Source organism: Rosa rugosa, chromosome 1 (assembly GCF_958449725.1).
Source record: "Rosa rugosa chromosome 1, drRosRugo1.1, whole genome shotgun sequence".
Taxonomy (NCBI): Eukaryota; Viridiplantae; Streptophyta; class Magnoliopsida; order Rosales; family Rosaceae; genus Rosa; species Rosa rugosa.
This window is the reverse complement of record NC_084820.1, coordinates 72,286,433-72,301,894: the sequence shown is the minus strand read 5'-3', so window position 1 is coordinate 72,301,894 and position 15,462 is coordinate 72,286,433. Positions and strand designations below refer to the sequence as shown.

Here is a 15,462-nt window from a genome sequence, read left to right as displayed (position 1 = left end):
TAATATCTTTTACAAGGGTACAAAGGCGCCAAGGGAGGAGACACTTCTTATTAATGGCATCAATAAAAACCGTTACTTAAAAATCTTCTTCTTTTTTTTATTTAAGTTTTTACGAAAATATAAAATTTAACTTACTAATAAGAAAGAAAATGTAAAGTGTAAATTGCAAAATAAGTGAAACTCCTCCCCTTAATTAATTGTAACATAACCCGGCTAACAAATTGGCATTCACAGCAAACAGCAAACTTGTAGTGGAGGTTCATGGACAGTAAGTACTCATACTCATGATACACCGAAATGAGTACAAGGGAAGATGAGCAATCAGCCATAACAACAACACAAAACACTAGCAGTGCAAGGACTAAAGCGAATTAGAGCAAATATACTGAGCTTGTGAGGAGCATTAGAATTGAGACCAAGGAATTGACTTGGCAAAGACAAACCAACGTCTAGAAAACGAGCTGCCCAACCTCCAATATATTTTACTAGAGAAAAGTCGATACTATCATCTAAAAGTTACATTGGCAAATATTTCCAAGGTAAAAGTTAACTGATGGATGGTCAGCAACATATGAGTCAATTTCACATGCAGCTCTACGGGGTGATGAATGACAAATCTCCAAAGCGCCTTCCAGAGTGCCAAAGATTGTGACCAACCAAGAATGCTATGCTCACTGCTGAGGCGGGGGAGGTACATTAGATTTCCCAAATCCTACCCAAGCGACAATTCCGACAGCAAGGATTATCCAACCAAATATGTCATACTTGAGATCGCTGCTCTTCTTTTTCTTTGCAGCCTGTAGAAGGAAGAATGGAGAGGAAGAAATGTTTCATTAACAGATCAAGAAATAAACAATGATAGCAATACAAGGACTGCCGTATATACTTAAAGTATGCTGTAAATGCACTGAAGTAGAAACATATTTCATCAAAATCAATTAACTAACTACTGGATGACATCTCTACTGCAGGCTTGATTCCATAAACTCAGTACATACATGCACAATTATGCACATTCGATTCCATGAACTCAGCACATAAAAGGGGTTTCAGGATATTACAAACTAAAAACCCACCATTGTACCAGAGGAAGTAGAAGGCCCAGCAGCAGCCCCCGTCATCTGCTGACCAATACCATGCCTATGGATTTCCACATGCAATTCCGGGGCCTATAAGCACAATAATCAACAACTTTATAAATGGATATAAATTTATTTAGCATAACAAGCTCACACAATAAGTCTAACATACAGGTAATTCGTTGAGTAATATATAAAATGATACTTCAATCAAGTATAACTGAATTCTCCAGGAAACAAATGAAACTACACTAGACAAGAGATAATTGTGGAGTATACAGGCACATGCATTCCCTAAACTAGCAGAACCGTCATGGCAGATTAATTCAAGGATAAACCGAATTCCATGACAGGACACTGATTACTACCATTTCCTTACAGCAGAAACCTGATATTAAGATCTGTTACAAGCCACTAAGATGGATACTTTAAAGATTAATCATATGCAGCCAGAAAGAAAACAGAATAAGAATTTGTGCAATAAACACAGGGCATATCATTACATTACAAGTCCAACATACCAAAAGACATGTTAGGCTTCAGAGAGAGAGATATCTACAACAATATCTATGGAAAAGGAAGAACAAGTCCAAGGATAGATTTACAACAATCTCCGAAGTTAACAACCCTTCCATCACTTTTCAAATATGCTAAACAATGTATGATCGACTCTGCAAAAGGTATCTTTTTAAGGTCCTGTTGCTTGCAAATTAAAACGACTTGAAGTACTGAATGCAAGTCCACAGTTAAGGATGCCAACACATGATTTGAACAGCAAAAACAAGCATTTTCACAAGATCAAGCAGACAATCACCTTAGCAGACACTTCCAAAGATTTCCGATAGAGATCATTTCCTGGTTCCTACACAAATCAAAAAATCAGTAACTATACAATGGAAGGCACAACAAAAATTTCCATACTCAATTTATCTGAGATTTAGCAGGAGAATTACCTCAGCAACAGCTTTCTTGAAGTACTCAGCCGCGGTGTCAAAATATTCCTTTGCCTCTTCCGCATCCGGTGTCAAAAACGCATGAGAAGTATGTGCATTTCCCAGGCACCAAAGAGCATCATGTTTCTTAGGTTTAAGCACCAACACCTCCTCCAGCTTCGAAATTGCATCTGCCGATTCAATAACTTGCAAATCACTCAAACCAAACAAAAATGCCTTCGAAATTCAAATGCTATTACACAAACAAATAGACAAATCAACAATTAAAAATCATATTCCTCAAAGTCACAGCCACACATAAGAACTCATAAAACAAATTCACGACCATCTGCTCATGCCTATCATTAGTTACAGCACCAAGTCATTCATATATATTTACCTTGGATCATAATTTTGGACTCTTGCACATTCTGAAATTGAGATAACTCCAATAGAGCTCCAGCCCACCTTGTCAAGTTCTGCAGTTAAAAAAAATAAGTAAACAAGTAATCAAACATTCAAAAGTATAAATTTTTATTCTAGTTTTTCTTCGCAAACAAGAATGAATCAAAGTAGGTTAGTGATTAGGAGGTAGTAATTTTTTTTTTTTTTTTTGATGGGGGAAAAGGCAGAGATAGATAGATAGATAGATACGAACATCCGCATCGGAAGGGTTCTTAGCGTGAGTAGCTTCGGCGGTCTTACGAGCGTGCTCGAAGAAGAGGATCCGATCGAAGTCGTTGTGCTGCAAATCCATGGCGGTCGAGGTTTTCTTAGGGCTTTTGGTTTCTGCTCTGTACCGAGGGACACAGAGCTTGAAGAAGAGAGGAATAGAGAGTGAGAGAGAGAGCAGAGTAGTAAAAAAAGCTAGTGACGGCCAAGTTTTAGGGGGCTCTCTGTCGTTAACTAAACCGCGTGCTAAAAAGGTGAGGCCTTTTTTTTTTTTCTTCGTTTATACTTTCACATTTATGGTACGTTTATTTGTTACGGCTATTTGCTATTTTATGTTTTCAGAATTAACCAATTTGCTACGTTAAGTATTAATATTACTAATTTGCTACTTTATGTCTTTAAAAATTAGCTAATTTGTTATCTTTTCGTCATATTAATTTGTCTATTTATTGGTCTGAACATTGATTAATTTTGAAAGCCTAGCAAATTTGATGGAAATGTAGTAAATTGACTAGTTTTGAAAACTTAAGGGTGGAGAGGGGAGAGGATCTTGGAGTAAATCTTTTTATTGTTAAAATGTATGTTTTGCTCTTCTTGTGAGTCATGCTATCGGTGCTAAGTCAGCTTGTGACGTCATGATTGGAGTCAATTTTCAAATTTAAACAAGGGTGATGAAAATTAAAATTGCAAAGATCCTCAGAGACCTAACTAATGTTTGCCCCAAAATTTGAGAGAGCAAACTGATTTCAATCCTTACTTGAATTCTATTTCAAAAAGCAAATGAAAGAAGTTGAATTGTTGAGGAATAACTACGCGTGTATACGTGCAAATGGAGACACGACTGCACCTCTTATGGAGGCAATGCTGGCCAAGCTCACGCCAAGGAACAATCAAGGCTACGAATTCCCAGAACAGCCTTTTAAGCAAAATTACAGCATTTTACATATGCTCATCGATAGAAATCTCAAACGCAAGCCATATCTGAGCGCAAAGACATCATATCCAGTACACAATTATATGGTAGATTCTCTCCCATTTTTACCAAACCAATGACAGATTACATCCCAGACTCCAGTTCATAGGGCACAAATTAGAGACGCATCATTACATTACACAGCTGACATTCTCTTTTACATCCGGCCTATTTGTCTTCATCATCATCAAAAGCTAACAAAGGTTGTACAACTACTTAAATAAGCATCTCCAGAGACACTCACTTATTCAGCAGGCCGCTCACTCACGCTACTACTTAACTCCACAAGATAAAAAAAAAAACCAGACTTCACCCCCAAGCTTGCGCTCCATGGAAAATCTGTCAAAAAGCACACAGCTGACATACACCACAGAACCTGCTACATCCACATATTGCTGGCCAACATTTAGCTTATGCTGCAGAGCCGGCTTGCTCACATAGGTCCAATAGATCCAGGGTCTGCAGAAGTAACAAAATAGATTCATATCAAAGCCAGTAGAATTGAATTAAAGGAAGGCAACGCTAACCAACAACTTTACCACCATACCTCGGGAACTGACAACTCAAGACGGAACTTTGGACCATCATAGTGATGCAAGACTGGCCTGAAGGAATCTTCTTCCAGAGCCTTGCAGATTTTTCTAACACGGATCCTTACCTAATATTTAGAACAAAGTACAAATAGTCATCAATAATATGTTTGATAAATGCCAAACATCAAATTAACACATCATTCCACTATATCAATCCAAATCTAGTAACTACCTGCGCAGGAAACCTTGACTCGCCTTTACATTTCTTGTCTTCCCAAGCAGTTGGATCAATGTTTGAACCACCAAAGCTTGATGCCTGTACAAAACCAATGAAACAAGGGAAAGGCAACAGCTTTTTAGATAATAGATTGTCTGAGTATACATTCTGCTGCCAATAGCATTGCAACTAAAATACGAATATCATATAGAAATAGTACAGAAACAATGGCAAGCCTGGTCTTGTTGCTCAAACTATCTACGAACCTCAAAAATGCCATGCAATTGGTGGGTTGTATAGTTGTAGAGAAACAGAGGCAAGCCAGGTGTAATTGCCCGAACAGAATCCCTGTACCTTGGAGGTAAACCTACAAAATGGATACAATGATCAACATATACACAAACTCCTTGATAGTATTACCAAAAGGAAAAAAGAATATAAAGTTACTATAATTTAAGAGCGCAGTCTGCATCTATTTTATTGGTACTAAGTGAACATATCAAACACAGGCAACCTGATCAAACCAGTGAACTCTAGAAGCAAGGGCAAGTTGCATGGTTGGAAGGAATACGTATAAGGACCATCATTTATCATTTCATCTATTGACAAAACATTCCTAGAATTTTTTTTTTAATCATTCTAGACCTTTTGATATTCCTATTAAGCCCTAGGATGAACTTACAAATCCATCCCTTTACATAAACTAATCTTTTAAATGACTGCAAATGCATTATACAAATGATGTCAGCAAAATGTCCTGCTCAGTTCACCTAGATCTTAGATCCCTAAAAGTATATCAGCTTGGAAACACAAAAAAGAAAGAGATCAGTATAGGATAATAGGAGATAAGAAAATAATAATTACCGAATAGTTGTCGCTTCAAATCTTCCTGCATTGTGTCATTGTTGCATACAAAGATGTAACCTCCAAGCACCTCATTTCGGGGAAGTGTCTCAGTTGCAGGCAAGGTCTTGAACCTTTTCTCAACAACATTCCCAGTTTCGTTGTTGTTGTTGTTGTTGTTATTACCGCTGTTGTTGGTTTCCTTGTTGCTGAGGTGATTGCCATTGTACTTGTTACCAGTCATGTTCCCCACAAAGCTTGCACTGTTTTTCTGGTAAACTGCATTCATGTTGTAAATCCCATTCCTAAAGGAACTCTTGCTCACATTTTCATTTACTTTTGAGTCCAAGTTCAACATGTTAAAGTTAAGGCTTTCAAATTTGTTATCTTCCTGGAACCCAAATTTGTCCCTTGCCCTTGTTTCAGTTGGGCCCTTTGAAAGATCAAGGTTATTCATGCGCTCGCCCTTTGACCTCGTTTGCTCAGCCAATTTGGAAGCAACCATTAACCATTTGTGATCCTCTGCAACTTTCGACTGTCCACGAAGCTCATCACCCAACTGCCAATAGGTATGGATGCTCTCCATCTTGCAAACCTGCTTCGATGGTCAGATCCTACATAAAAAGCATAAAAAGTGTTCACAAACGTCAAAACAAAGTGGAGAGTTTAGAGAACAAAATTCAGCTAAACCCAAAAACTTGAAGCATAGGTTCCATAACCACAATCAGACAAAGCATGTACATTAGATTCTATAAGCACATAGATCAAAATAACAGACCAAACGTCAAGAAGAAACTTGGTTATAGAGCATCAGAGGCAGATTCCAAAAATTTAGACCAGACAAGTGGGTAAGATCCATAACTGAGTAAGGCATTGCATAAAAAGATCCCATTAAGATCTATTACTTCGACGCTGAACTCAATTAACACCAACACCACTTAAATCGAGACCAGAATACACCATTCCCCCTTGATTGAAAACAAAATAGTTATTCTCTTTCACGACATCATCTCATCCGTGCACAAGAGAATGGGAGTCATGCTACCAACACAGACATGACCGTCGATCAATAGAAAAGTACATTCTTCAACAAGGTTGGACGTTTAAAATCATCCCCGAAACACAATTCTAAAAGATGTACCACGTAAGAGGATACCATCCATTTCCATTTAAGAACAGTAAAATCTTCCCAGAAAGACAACCACTCAATGTTCAGACTCCACCAGGCACCAGCATAATACGGTATATTAATGCTCACCTAACCATATACTAATCGACATAATAGGAAAAGAAGAACACAGTTGTCTTTCCAATAATTGAGTTTATAGTTGACCCAAAAGTTTTCAAGAATATAGTTCAGAAAATGGAAAATGCATCTAAAAACATGTCAAAATTCCATACCAAATCTCAAAATTCCAATTCTCTTTCCTTCCACTAAAATCAATTTTCTGCACAGAATAGTGGAAAACTGAGCAAATTCTCAAAATCTACTATAAACACACAAAAACTTAAAAAATTAAAAATAATTCAAACAAGTGAAAGATGAAATTCCTTAAACCGAAAAAGTCAAAGAATTTGAACTAGCTAACCAGCTGCGAAAACTTACACAAAAACCCAGAAAGCTGTGCCTACATACTAACACCACAAAACCAGAGATCCAACACAGGCATTACAAATCAACACAGGAAAAACGGCAGAGCAACCAAAATTGAACACCCACAAGGTACAAATTTCAAAAAATTACCCTAGTACCTAGCAAAGAAATTAGATATAGATAACACGAGCTGAATATGTAGCTCCAAAAAGCGAAAACAAGGCCCCAAATCACTGTGATTTGGTTGGAGAGAGAGAGAGAGAGAGAGAGAGAGAGCAGTGTTGAAGAAGTTAGAGGAACCCTAGATTTGGGGATCAGATGGGGCACTCACCTTTGCCCTGTGAAACCGGAAGACACGACAGAGAAGAAGGAGAGAGCTGGATTTTTATTTGTATTTGTACTTTGACGTTTTACCCGAAATGCCCTTCCGTGTTTGGGGAATCACCTCTGCTGCCACTTCGGGTACCAACTCATGAGTCGTGACTGTTTAATGATGGAACCGAAAATTTAGGTTTGGGAAGTTTTTCGTGTGGAATTCAAAGGGAGAATATGTCACAGATTTGAACACTATGGATCTTAAAGTTGAGAAGTTCACGTGAAATTTAAGTAGAGGAGGAAGAGCGTCCGCTAATGCTTATGTGTTTTCACGTGTTTGTGGTGCTCTTACTTGTTAATGGCTTCATTCTCGTGTCATTAGTTGGCGGCGTTTATTTGAAAACATGTAAGATATTTTTATTTTTACAAAATTAGTACTACAATGGTGAGACTCAGAGTTTCAGAAAGTTGAAAATTTTCGGATTCATTGATTATTATTTACTAGCTAGTCCATTTTTTAGTTTTCAGATAATTCTCGTAACATTCATTCAACTTCACCTAACAAATATTGACTCCGTACGTAAGTCAGATTGATGAAGGGGTAGAACGAATCTTTCTCCGCTATCGTCTCTCTGTCATTGAGTTTGTATAAACTGTAATTTGTCAACAACTCTTTGAGATTTACTTAGGTGGCAAGTGATAAGATTTGACATATTATCCACATCCCCATTATTTACCTCTTGAAACTTAGATCTTAACACTTCAGTTTTGGTTTGACACTCAAATTCTTGAGTTCTTATGTTATTGTAATTCTACACACTAATAAATGACAAATAATATATCAAGTCATGTCATTTGTTTGATCAACATGCGCAGGAAGTATTGAATAGTATTAATAAATAAGTTAAAACCCTAAGTCGACTTTGTGTTTTTTTTTTTTATACGAAAAGACTAACAAGGAAAGCTAAAGGGAGGCTCCTCTAGAGCAACCCCCGCCAAACAGATCAAAGTTAATAGCTGAGCTAACTCTCGCAGGGAACTGACTAACCCTAAGTCTTTGTTGGTATATTATTCATTGTTCTTTGTGATAGCGCGCAGCCTAAGTTATCATTAGGCAAAAGCATTGAAATTCGCTGGCTTATAACTTTCTTTGTAAGCTAGCTAATTAGCCATGGTACTGTCTGTATGCTTAGTCCCTTAATCTAAACTTGTCGTAATAATATTATTAATTCAAACAAAATATGATTATCAAGAACTCGTAATATTATGTATACATATCAAATAATGATATCAATAAGACCCTCCCTGTTATGTCTTGTGAGCTGCAGACAAAACGTTGTTTAAATAGATCTACTTGTAATCCAGCTTAATTAAAATGAATAGGTATAGAATATACATATATAGTTGGTGAGATTGGTTGCAATGTTATGTGTATGAGGTGTGAAATCAACATCAAATGGAATTAGGAATATGCCTAATGCCAGAAAGCCCGAAGGTCATCTCATACTTACTAAAAGATTAGATAGAGTCTTTTAAATTGTTTCTCAGACATTACCCTCAAGCTTTCTCATCATAAGCTTGAGATGATGAAGCTTTTGATCCGAAAGAATGGTTAGGCTGACCAAAATAGCACTCATCCACGTTTAAGAGCATTTGAGCCTTACGGGTTGAACACATATTAACATCAAGCAATAGCAACGCCAGAAGTCCAAAACGTTTATAAAGTTATTAAAACTTAAAAAGGGTCCATTCGAAACCATAAACATCAAGCAACATCAGTACGTAAATCATATTGAATCTCAAATATATAATTAAATTAAATTTGCAACCCTAGCTAGCAAAAGAATTAAAGCTCTAAAGACAACAAATCTCTTAGGTTATTCGATTTCGTTGAGGTGATGTCTACTAGTGGTTTCCCAATAGTGTGCTGATATTCGTCGTCGTCGTCCCCACTAGCCTTTGAGATGCAAGAATTGGTTGGCATTATCAAACAAATAACTTGCGGACATTGGATACACAGTCTGTTGTGGTGGGACGTGATTACATAATGTCAAATTTTCATCGATGTTTCCGTATTGCAGACGATTTTCACACTTCATAGATGTACTTTGTTCATCGTAATTTGATCCGTTTGATGCTGATGGAGCACTCTGAATGTTGTAGTTCTGCCATGGCATGCCTGCATGTTGTTGTTAGTCACATACCAGTTAAGTTTATGATCAAAATGAATGCAGAGTTTAGTACTTCTTAAATTCGTCAATATGTCTTACCGTTTCTGTTGTTCATCGTGATAGAACAATAATTGTAATTCTGGTGATAATTGATTAGGTTGTTCTGAAACAAGGCTTGGAGATTAGTTTGCTCTTCAGGCAAAGCCCTATCACTTGTGTACATCATCGAACCACTAGTAGGGTATTGGTTCAATGCAACCATTTGAGAATAGTCTACGTTGTTGTTCGGAAACAAGGCCTGCAAATCATTAATATAATTTTTAAACTATTAGTTAGTATGTTTCATGTTACGTACTCTAATTTTAGATCAATTCCGTTCAAAGTGAAAAAAAATCATAGTATGTTATGTTCAAGTACCATGAAATTTCTACAATAATAAATCAAATAAACAAGTTAAAAGACGAGAATAAATAGGCACACACCGTTTGTTGTAGTATACTGTCATCAATAGCATATTGCTTATCATAATGCTTGTGCACGTCTTCGATTTTGTGCTCCAATTTTTTCAAAAGAGCAAGCAATTGATCTAATGAGAAGTCATCTAGCCTGTCATCCCATGAAGGAAACCGAGCTTCATTGTTCTTTTGGCGCAATTTGGCAGTCTCTTTCTTCACTTGCATGATTTGTTTGCTGAAAAAATCAGCCAAGTTTTCAACTTTCCTTACTTTGGCTGATTTGGAGACAAATCTATCAATAATTTGCTTGACTTCTTCAGGGTTTTCAGGATAGGTATCCGGCCGGACCAGTTGACCGTTTTTGTTCTCATAAATGATAACAGAACACTGCACATCACAAAGCTTGTTCAATTCATACGTCTTCTTCATCAATCCCTTCTTCCTCTTTCGAAAAGTGACATTGCGAGACTTCTCATTCTTTATTAGTTCCAAAGGCAACTTTGTATTACTTCGACCCATGATCTGAGAAAACATACATAGAAGATATTGCATAAGTGATCGAACCAAAACTAACATTAATGAATTATTGGCGAATTAAAATAAAAAAAATGGACAATCATGCAGCATGAATCATCCTATAATCTGATGCATGTTGCTTCTCAAGTATATCAACATAAATTCTTTTACCTAAAGTCCTATATGCGCAAAGTTTTTACACAAAGTATCAAAAAGGAGGACAAGGCTCTATATCTCTTTTAAGTCCTATATGCGCAAATTTTTTTATTCACAGTAAGCCGTAGGACTGCACATATGGGTCTTGTGTGTGGTTTCAGCACGTACTGAACGAACTCATTCATATGCAGTAAAAGAAAAAATGGTAGTCTTATTTTTGATTAATCAAAATAAATTCTTTCCATAACCACAAACCCCAACAAAGCTAAAATCTAAATTTCTGGTGGATGCAACTCCCTTCCTCCGTCTGGAACTCATGCCTTCAATAGAACTGATTGGTTTTGAGGTTTTTGTTTCTAAGTTTTACTCCTAATCGAAAAAAACAAAGCTAAAATCTAAGAAATACTTCATGAGATAATCTTTTGAATCATCGTAATATCGACGGAGTACACGGATCCTCTTGGACGACAACGGAATCACATACATATTTGCGTACGTAAGAAGAACAACACAAAAGAAAAAGGAGGAGGTAGAATCCTACAAAAGAAGAACGAACTAGAGTACCGCAAAAATATGAGAAGAAAAAGGCAAGAATAAAGTTAGAACAAAGACTGGTTTGGAAGAACTAACCTTGTAGAATCCTACGTATATAGAATGGAAGAACTAACCTTGTAGAATCCTACGTATATAGAATGAGAACCTAACCCTAATATATATTGGAAATATTGACTTATTTATAAGGAAAGAGCATTTATAATGGCTCAGTCTTTTCCTTTTTAATTTCAATTACTAATAAATTATTATTATTTTTTGCTAGTGAAATTATTAATTGATTGATGACCATGGAAAATTATGGGCTTAAAAAACGATCATCATCGCCAATTAGCATGAGAAAAATCACCATTAGGTTATTTACTTTTTAGTTAATTACGAGAAAGAAAAAAAAATCTCTTTTCATGCTTAATACTGTCAGTTAATAGGCATGAGTTTGGGAGAGATTATGTCAACCTCCAATTTATTTTTTTCTCTCAAAAAAAAAAAAAACGTTCTGATATGTAAAAGGGTAATTAGGGAAAGGATTCATTGTTTAGCCTTATTCTGGATACAGTTTAGGGGTTTAATTTGCTAAACCCAGCTTTGTTTTCCCAGAAAAAATAATGGAGCTTTATAATATATTGAGAACTTTGTGGAAATTGATGAAATTCTATCGTTTGTGCCTAATGAATGAGGACTTTATGACTTTCTCTGAGTCAATTTGTTCACTTGTATGAAATTGATGAACTTTTGTATCCATTTTAGCCATTGATGTTTGAATTTACAGATATGGTTTTGTTTTCTAAATCTTCAAGGAAAATATGTGCATATTAGATTTTTCTTTTCTTGCAATAATAAAAGCTTATGCATGAAATTTGCATTAGGTAACTGCATTGATAGGTGGAGCAGCTGCAGCAGCTGCTGCTTATGCCGGTAGATATGGCATTAAGGCTTGGCAAGCATTCAAAGCAAGACCGCCTACAGCAGGAGAGGGGGGAAATAAATTACTTGATTTACGGTGACAGGGAATAAGTACAACGTATACTTTAGGTGTATACTATAGGAACAATTCATACCAAACATTCCTAAACAGAAAGGACCAATTTTAGATAAATCAGAAAATCAAGGGTTGTTGTGCTAAAATCCAAGAGAGGAAGAAAAACACATCAGTGGATCAGTATATTACTAGAATGTATATTATTACAAACCACGATGAAAGCCTATAGGGAATGTATATTAGGTTGCTTTCTATGATGCCAATGATACAATTCTTAAGCCTGAAGCTTTACTTCCCAGAAATAACAGTTGCCTCCAACCTCCAAGCAATGGAACATATTCTGGCAGTTCTCCAATTCTGAACTGATTTCCCAATGAGTTTGATTCAGAAAAGCTTCATCATGTTCTTAAAATTTCACAATTACAAGACCATGAATGGTACTTTAAAGAGCTGCCGACATCAGGAACGTACGAATCCTTTGCAAAAGCTCTGCCTTTACGGAATCAGGAATGGAGGCTGCAATGGTACAGATATACAATTGTTAATACATTGCAAAAGGAAATAACTAATGTCTACAGTGAGGCATTTCAAATCCATATGATTGGAAATTACTCGACAGTCGATATCAATGGGGAAATTACTCGACCTGGAAATTATTCTGAATGTAACATTTAGCCATTTGAAGCCTAGTCACACTGGTAGTATTCATTTAGCAATGGGGATAATTCTAGTTTAATTTAGTGATTCCAACAATTATTTTACCCTAGACGATGATACCAGTGCCACCTGAGAGGTCAAATACATGGTGAGATGAAACCCAATTTAAGTGACTTTTGTTAGCTCTAAGACCACCACATATAGTTTTGTTGACCTAGTATCAGGTCGACAAGAGTGCAGCCGCATAATCACCACAGTTCCAAAAGCCACATTCCCTGGTTCAGACAGAAACCAAAGTTCTGACTGCCTAATACGCTGGTGACTTACACCACCCACTCTACATCATTACAAATCCAACAGAAATGCCTCTCGAGTTCCCTAGTCGACACCATTGCCTTTTGAAGAGACGCCCAAGTCCTCTCACCCTAATCTCTAACCTCCATGCTTTTTGCTCACATGATTATACCACCATCTATAAGTCTATACCAATTTTGTATTACGTATAAGAAACACAATATGCATAGAGCATTTTTAAGAGAAGAATTACAAGTTTTCCTAGCTGATATCTGTTTGCAATCCACACACAAAAGTTAAAAGAAAGAGTAGGTGTTTTGTGCAAAACCGAATAATTTCTACCTTGCAGACCATTAAAAGGAAAAGTTGAGAAAAGAAAAAACAAAGGCTTACCTCTGCCCTTTGGGGTGATTACATGTACAAGGTCATCCACAGTAACATTGTTCCTTCCTTTTTTCTTTATGAATGACCTACCATTATCAAGAACACATGGATGAAAAGATGCCCACAAACCAGCTATGATAAAAGCAGATAAACACATTGTTGATTGCATGAAAATAAGTTCAACATACACAAACAAATTTTCACTATTTACAAATTACTCAAAGGAAAAAGTAAAAGAACTGGACTAAAAAATTATCTGGAATTCATGATGCCAAATATCGTAGATTACCAGCAAGAGATTATATTGTTCAAGAAATGCACAAACGGTTGACAAATAAGTTATCTGCATAGTGCATGGCTGAAAAGCTGTCCTGGCCTTCAAGTGCAATGCTTAAAGACTACAACACTTTGGTGACATATATAATATAAAATCATACATCTATAGCTCTTTCTTAGCTATTTTTGTTGGGTTGGGGCAGTTGCTCAAGCATCCAAAAATGCTTTAGAGTCAGCTGACCAGCAAAATGATGTAGTGAGCAATTAGTATTTCGGCTGGTTACTGGCAATACGAAAAAGTTGTTATTTCCTTCTCATAAGTAGATAAGTTTCTCCAGATAATGCCTTGTTAATTTTGTAATCCTGTATTTGCTAAAATTGGGGCTATTGGGGAGCGCATAAATGCTCTACGTGTCCTTTTCTTGCAATTTTCTGCCAATACGATCTGGCTACAGGTATGACTAGCAAAGACAAGTTTACCGGGGGAGGGATGCTAGGTATGTAAAGCAGGATCTAGAAAGTCACCCGGTGGACGACAGCTATATATCGCAATGAATGTCACATCACTCACATGCCTCTACCTCTATATGGGACTAATAGTCGTTATATGAACTAGAGGGGATCGTTTCTTCTTAACTTGACAGAGGCAAGTTTACCACCTATGGATTCACATGACTTTCCACCATCACATAAACAGAAAGCATGTGCAACTCACCCCTCCTATGGAATTTGCGAGCCTGTACTTAAGTAACAGCATTCCTATTTCTTTCACAGACAAGATAATGATTTTCTCGAGCCATTATTGAAAGATATCTCCCCATCTATATTACTCAACAAACAACAACAAATGTGCTTACTTGGCTGATATAAATTGATCACAAGATCCTAAATGATATCAAATATCCATAACACTCTCACTGATTATGATTCAAAATGTGATATAGGGTCCACGAATTAAGGCTTAAGGCATAAAGAGAGTGAATTTGGAATAGTAGTAAATTCAGGAAAAAAAAAAAAAATTACCTGCAAAGAGCTTTCATTTCATCCTTCCACCCACACTCAATTAGCCTCTCCCTCAGTAGCTCCATTAACCGCTCCTTTTCACCGCTCTCAATCAACTGAAAAATCCACGCAGTAATTTCAACAACAAACACAGTAAATAATCTCAGACTTTTTTAGTTAAAAAAAAAACTTCTCGAAAAACAAACCTCGATGTTGATGAGCTCTTGAAAACTGGGCTCCTTGTCTTCTTGATTTTCCTCAACATCCGGCGTCGACTGACGATTCACCGATTTCCTCCTTTTGTAAATTTCAACACAAAGATGGGCAAATTGTAATTAAACTCCATTGTTTCAGAGAATTTATACGCAAAACAAAAATTCACAGAAACAAAAAATGTGTAAAGTTAACTGAGCCAGCCCTATACTGTTGCGAATTTTGGGATTGAAGCATATCTAAAGCCTCAGCTCTGGTTAGGGAACTAACATGGTTTTCAGTCTATCGGGGACTGAGAAATTTGCAGCGTTGGTAGAGAGCACCCTGTTGGTCACAGACTCAGAGAAGAAGGAAAGTGGACGATGATTGATGATTGATGAAGTATATATATTAGAAAGAGGACGACGCCGTTTAGCTTGTCTCCTGGCTCCTGCAGAGGTTGAGTTTGGGCCTGGTTAACTAGTTAACCTTAGATTGGGCTGGTTTTCATTCCAATTTGGCCTCATCATTCAAAATAACCTGCCCGGCCCGCATACTTGGTGGGCCGGCGGCCCTGTCCAATGTTTATGATGGAGCGGGCTTGAGAATATAACTTCAAACCCGAGCGCCCGAGCCCCCTTATTAACCCGGTGGGTGGCATTTCGAAAAA

The 15,462-nt window shown here is 36.9% G+C and overlaps 4 protein-coding genes across 6 annotated transcripts; all 4 read right to left on the bottom strand.

Moving 5' to 3' along the window:
• Window positions 1-362: 362 nt before the first annotated feature.
• On the bottom strand, window positions 363-2,901 carry LOC133726753 (mitochondrial import receptor subunit TOM20-like). 2 transcript variants are annotated; one of them, XM_062154367.1, is made up of 6 exons: window positions 2,670-2,898; window positions 2,412-2,490; window positions 2,033-2,202; window positions 1,894-1,941; window positions 1,077-1,169; window positions 363-797 (listed from the first exon to the last, which is right to left on the bottom strand). In XM_062154367.1, exons 1-6 carry the CDS (start codon window positions 2,766-2,768, stop codon window positions 672-674), a joined length of 615 nt encoding a protein of 204 aa, XP_062010351.1. In that variant the 5' UTR covers window positions 2,769-2,898; the 3' UTR covers window positions 363-671. The 2 variants fall into 2 exon arrangements, with proteins under 2 accessions (XP_062010351.1, XP_062010352.1); XM_062154368.1 differs by lacking the exon at window positions 1,077-1,169 and having other exon boundaries at window positions 2,670-2,901.
• Window positions 2,902-3,684: 783 nt separating this feature from the next.
• LOC133726752 (B2 protein) lies at window positions 3,685-7,325 on the bottom strand. 2 transcript variants are annotated; one of them, XM_062154365.1, is made up of 6 exons: window positions 7,175-7,325; window positions 5,271-5,863; window positions 4,673-4,773; window positions 4,422-4,505; window positions 4,204-4,314; window positions 3,685-4,115 (listed from the first exon to the last, which is right to left on the bottom strand). In XM_062154365.1, the coding sequence occupies exons 2-6, from the start codon at window positions 5,833-5,835 to the stop codon at window positions 4,068-4,070; spliced, it is 909 nt and encodes a 302-aa protein (XP_062010349.1). In that variant the 5' UTR covers window positions 5,836-5,863; window positions 7,175-7,325; the 3' UTR covers window positions 3,685-4,067. The 2 variants fall into 2 exon arrangements, with proteins under 2 accessions (XP_062010349.1, XP_062010350.1); XM_062154366.1 differs by lacking the exon at window positions 7,175-7,325 and adding an exon at window positions 7,002-7,024.
• A 1,785-nt stretch (window positions 7,326-9,110) lies between these two features.
• On the bottom strand, window positions 9,111-10,303 carry LOC133734663 (MADS-box protein FBP24-like). The gene is made up of 3 exons (XM_062162277.1): window positions 9,812-10,303; window positions 9,429-9,627; window positions 9,111-9,337 (listed from the first exon to the last, which is right to left on the bottom strand). Exons 1-3 carry the CDS (start codon window positions 10,301-10,303, stop codon window positions 9,111-9,113), a joined length of 918 nt encoding a protein of 305 aa, XP_062018261.1.
• Window positions 10,304-12,076: 1,773 nt separating this feature from the next.
• LOC133707373 (transcription and mRNA export factor ENY2) lies at window positions 12,077-15,175 on the bottom strand. Its single transcript, XM_062132941.1, has 5 exons — window positions 15,084-15,175; window positions 14,807-14,897; window positions 14,622-14,716; window positions 13,332-13,408; window positions 12,077-12,503 (listed from the first exon to the last, which is right to left on the bottom strand). Coding segments are annotated over exons 1-5 (339 nt in total). The 5' UTR covers window positions 15,086-15,175; the 3' UTR covers window positions 12,077-12,429.
• Window positions 15,176-15,462: the final 287 nt, after the last annotated feature.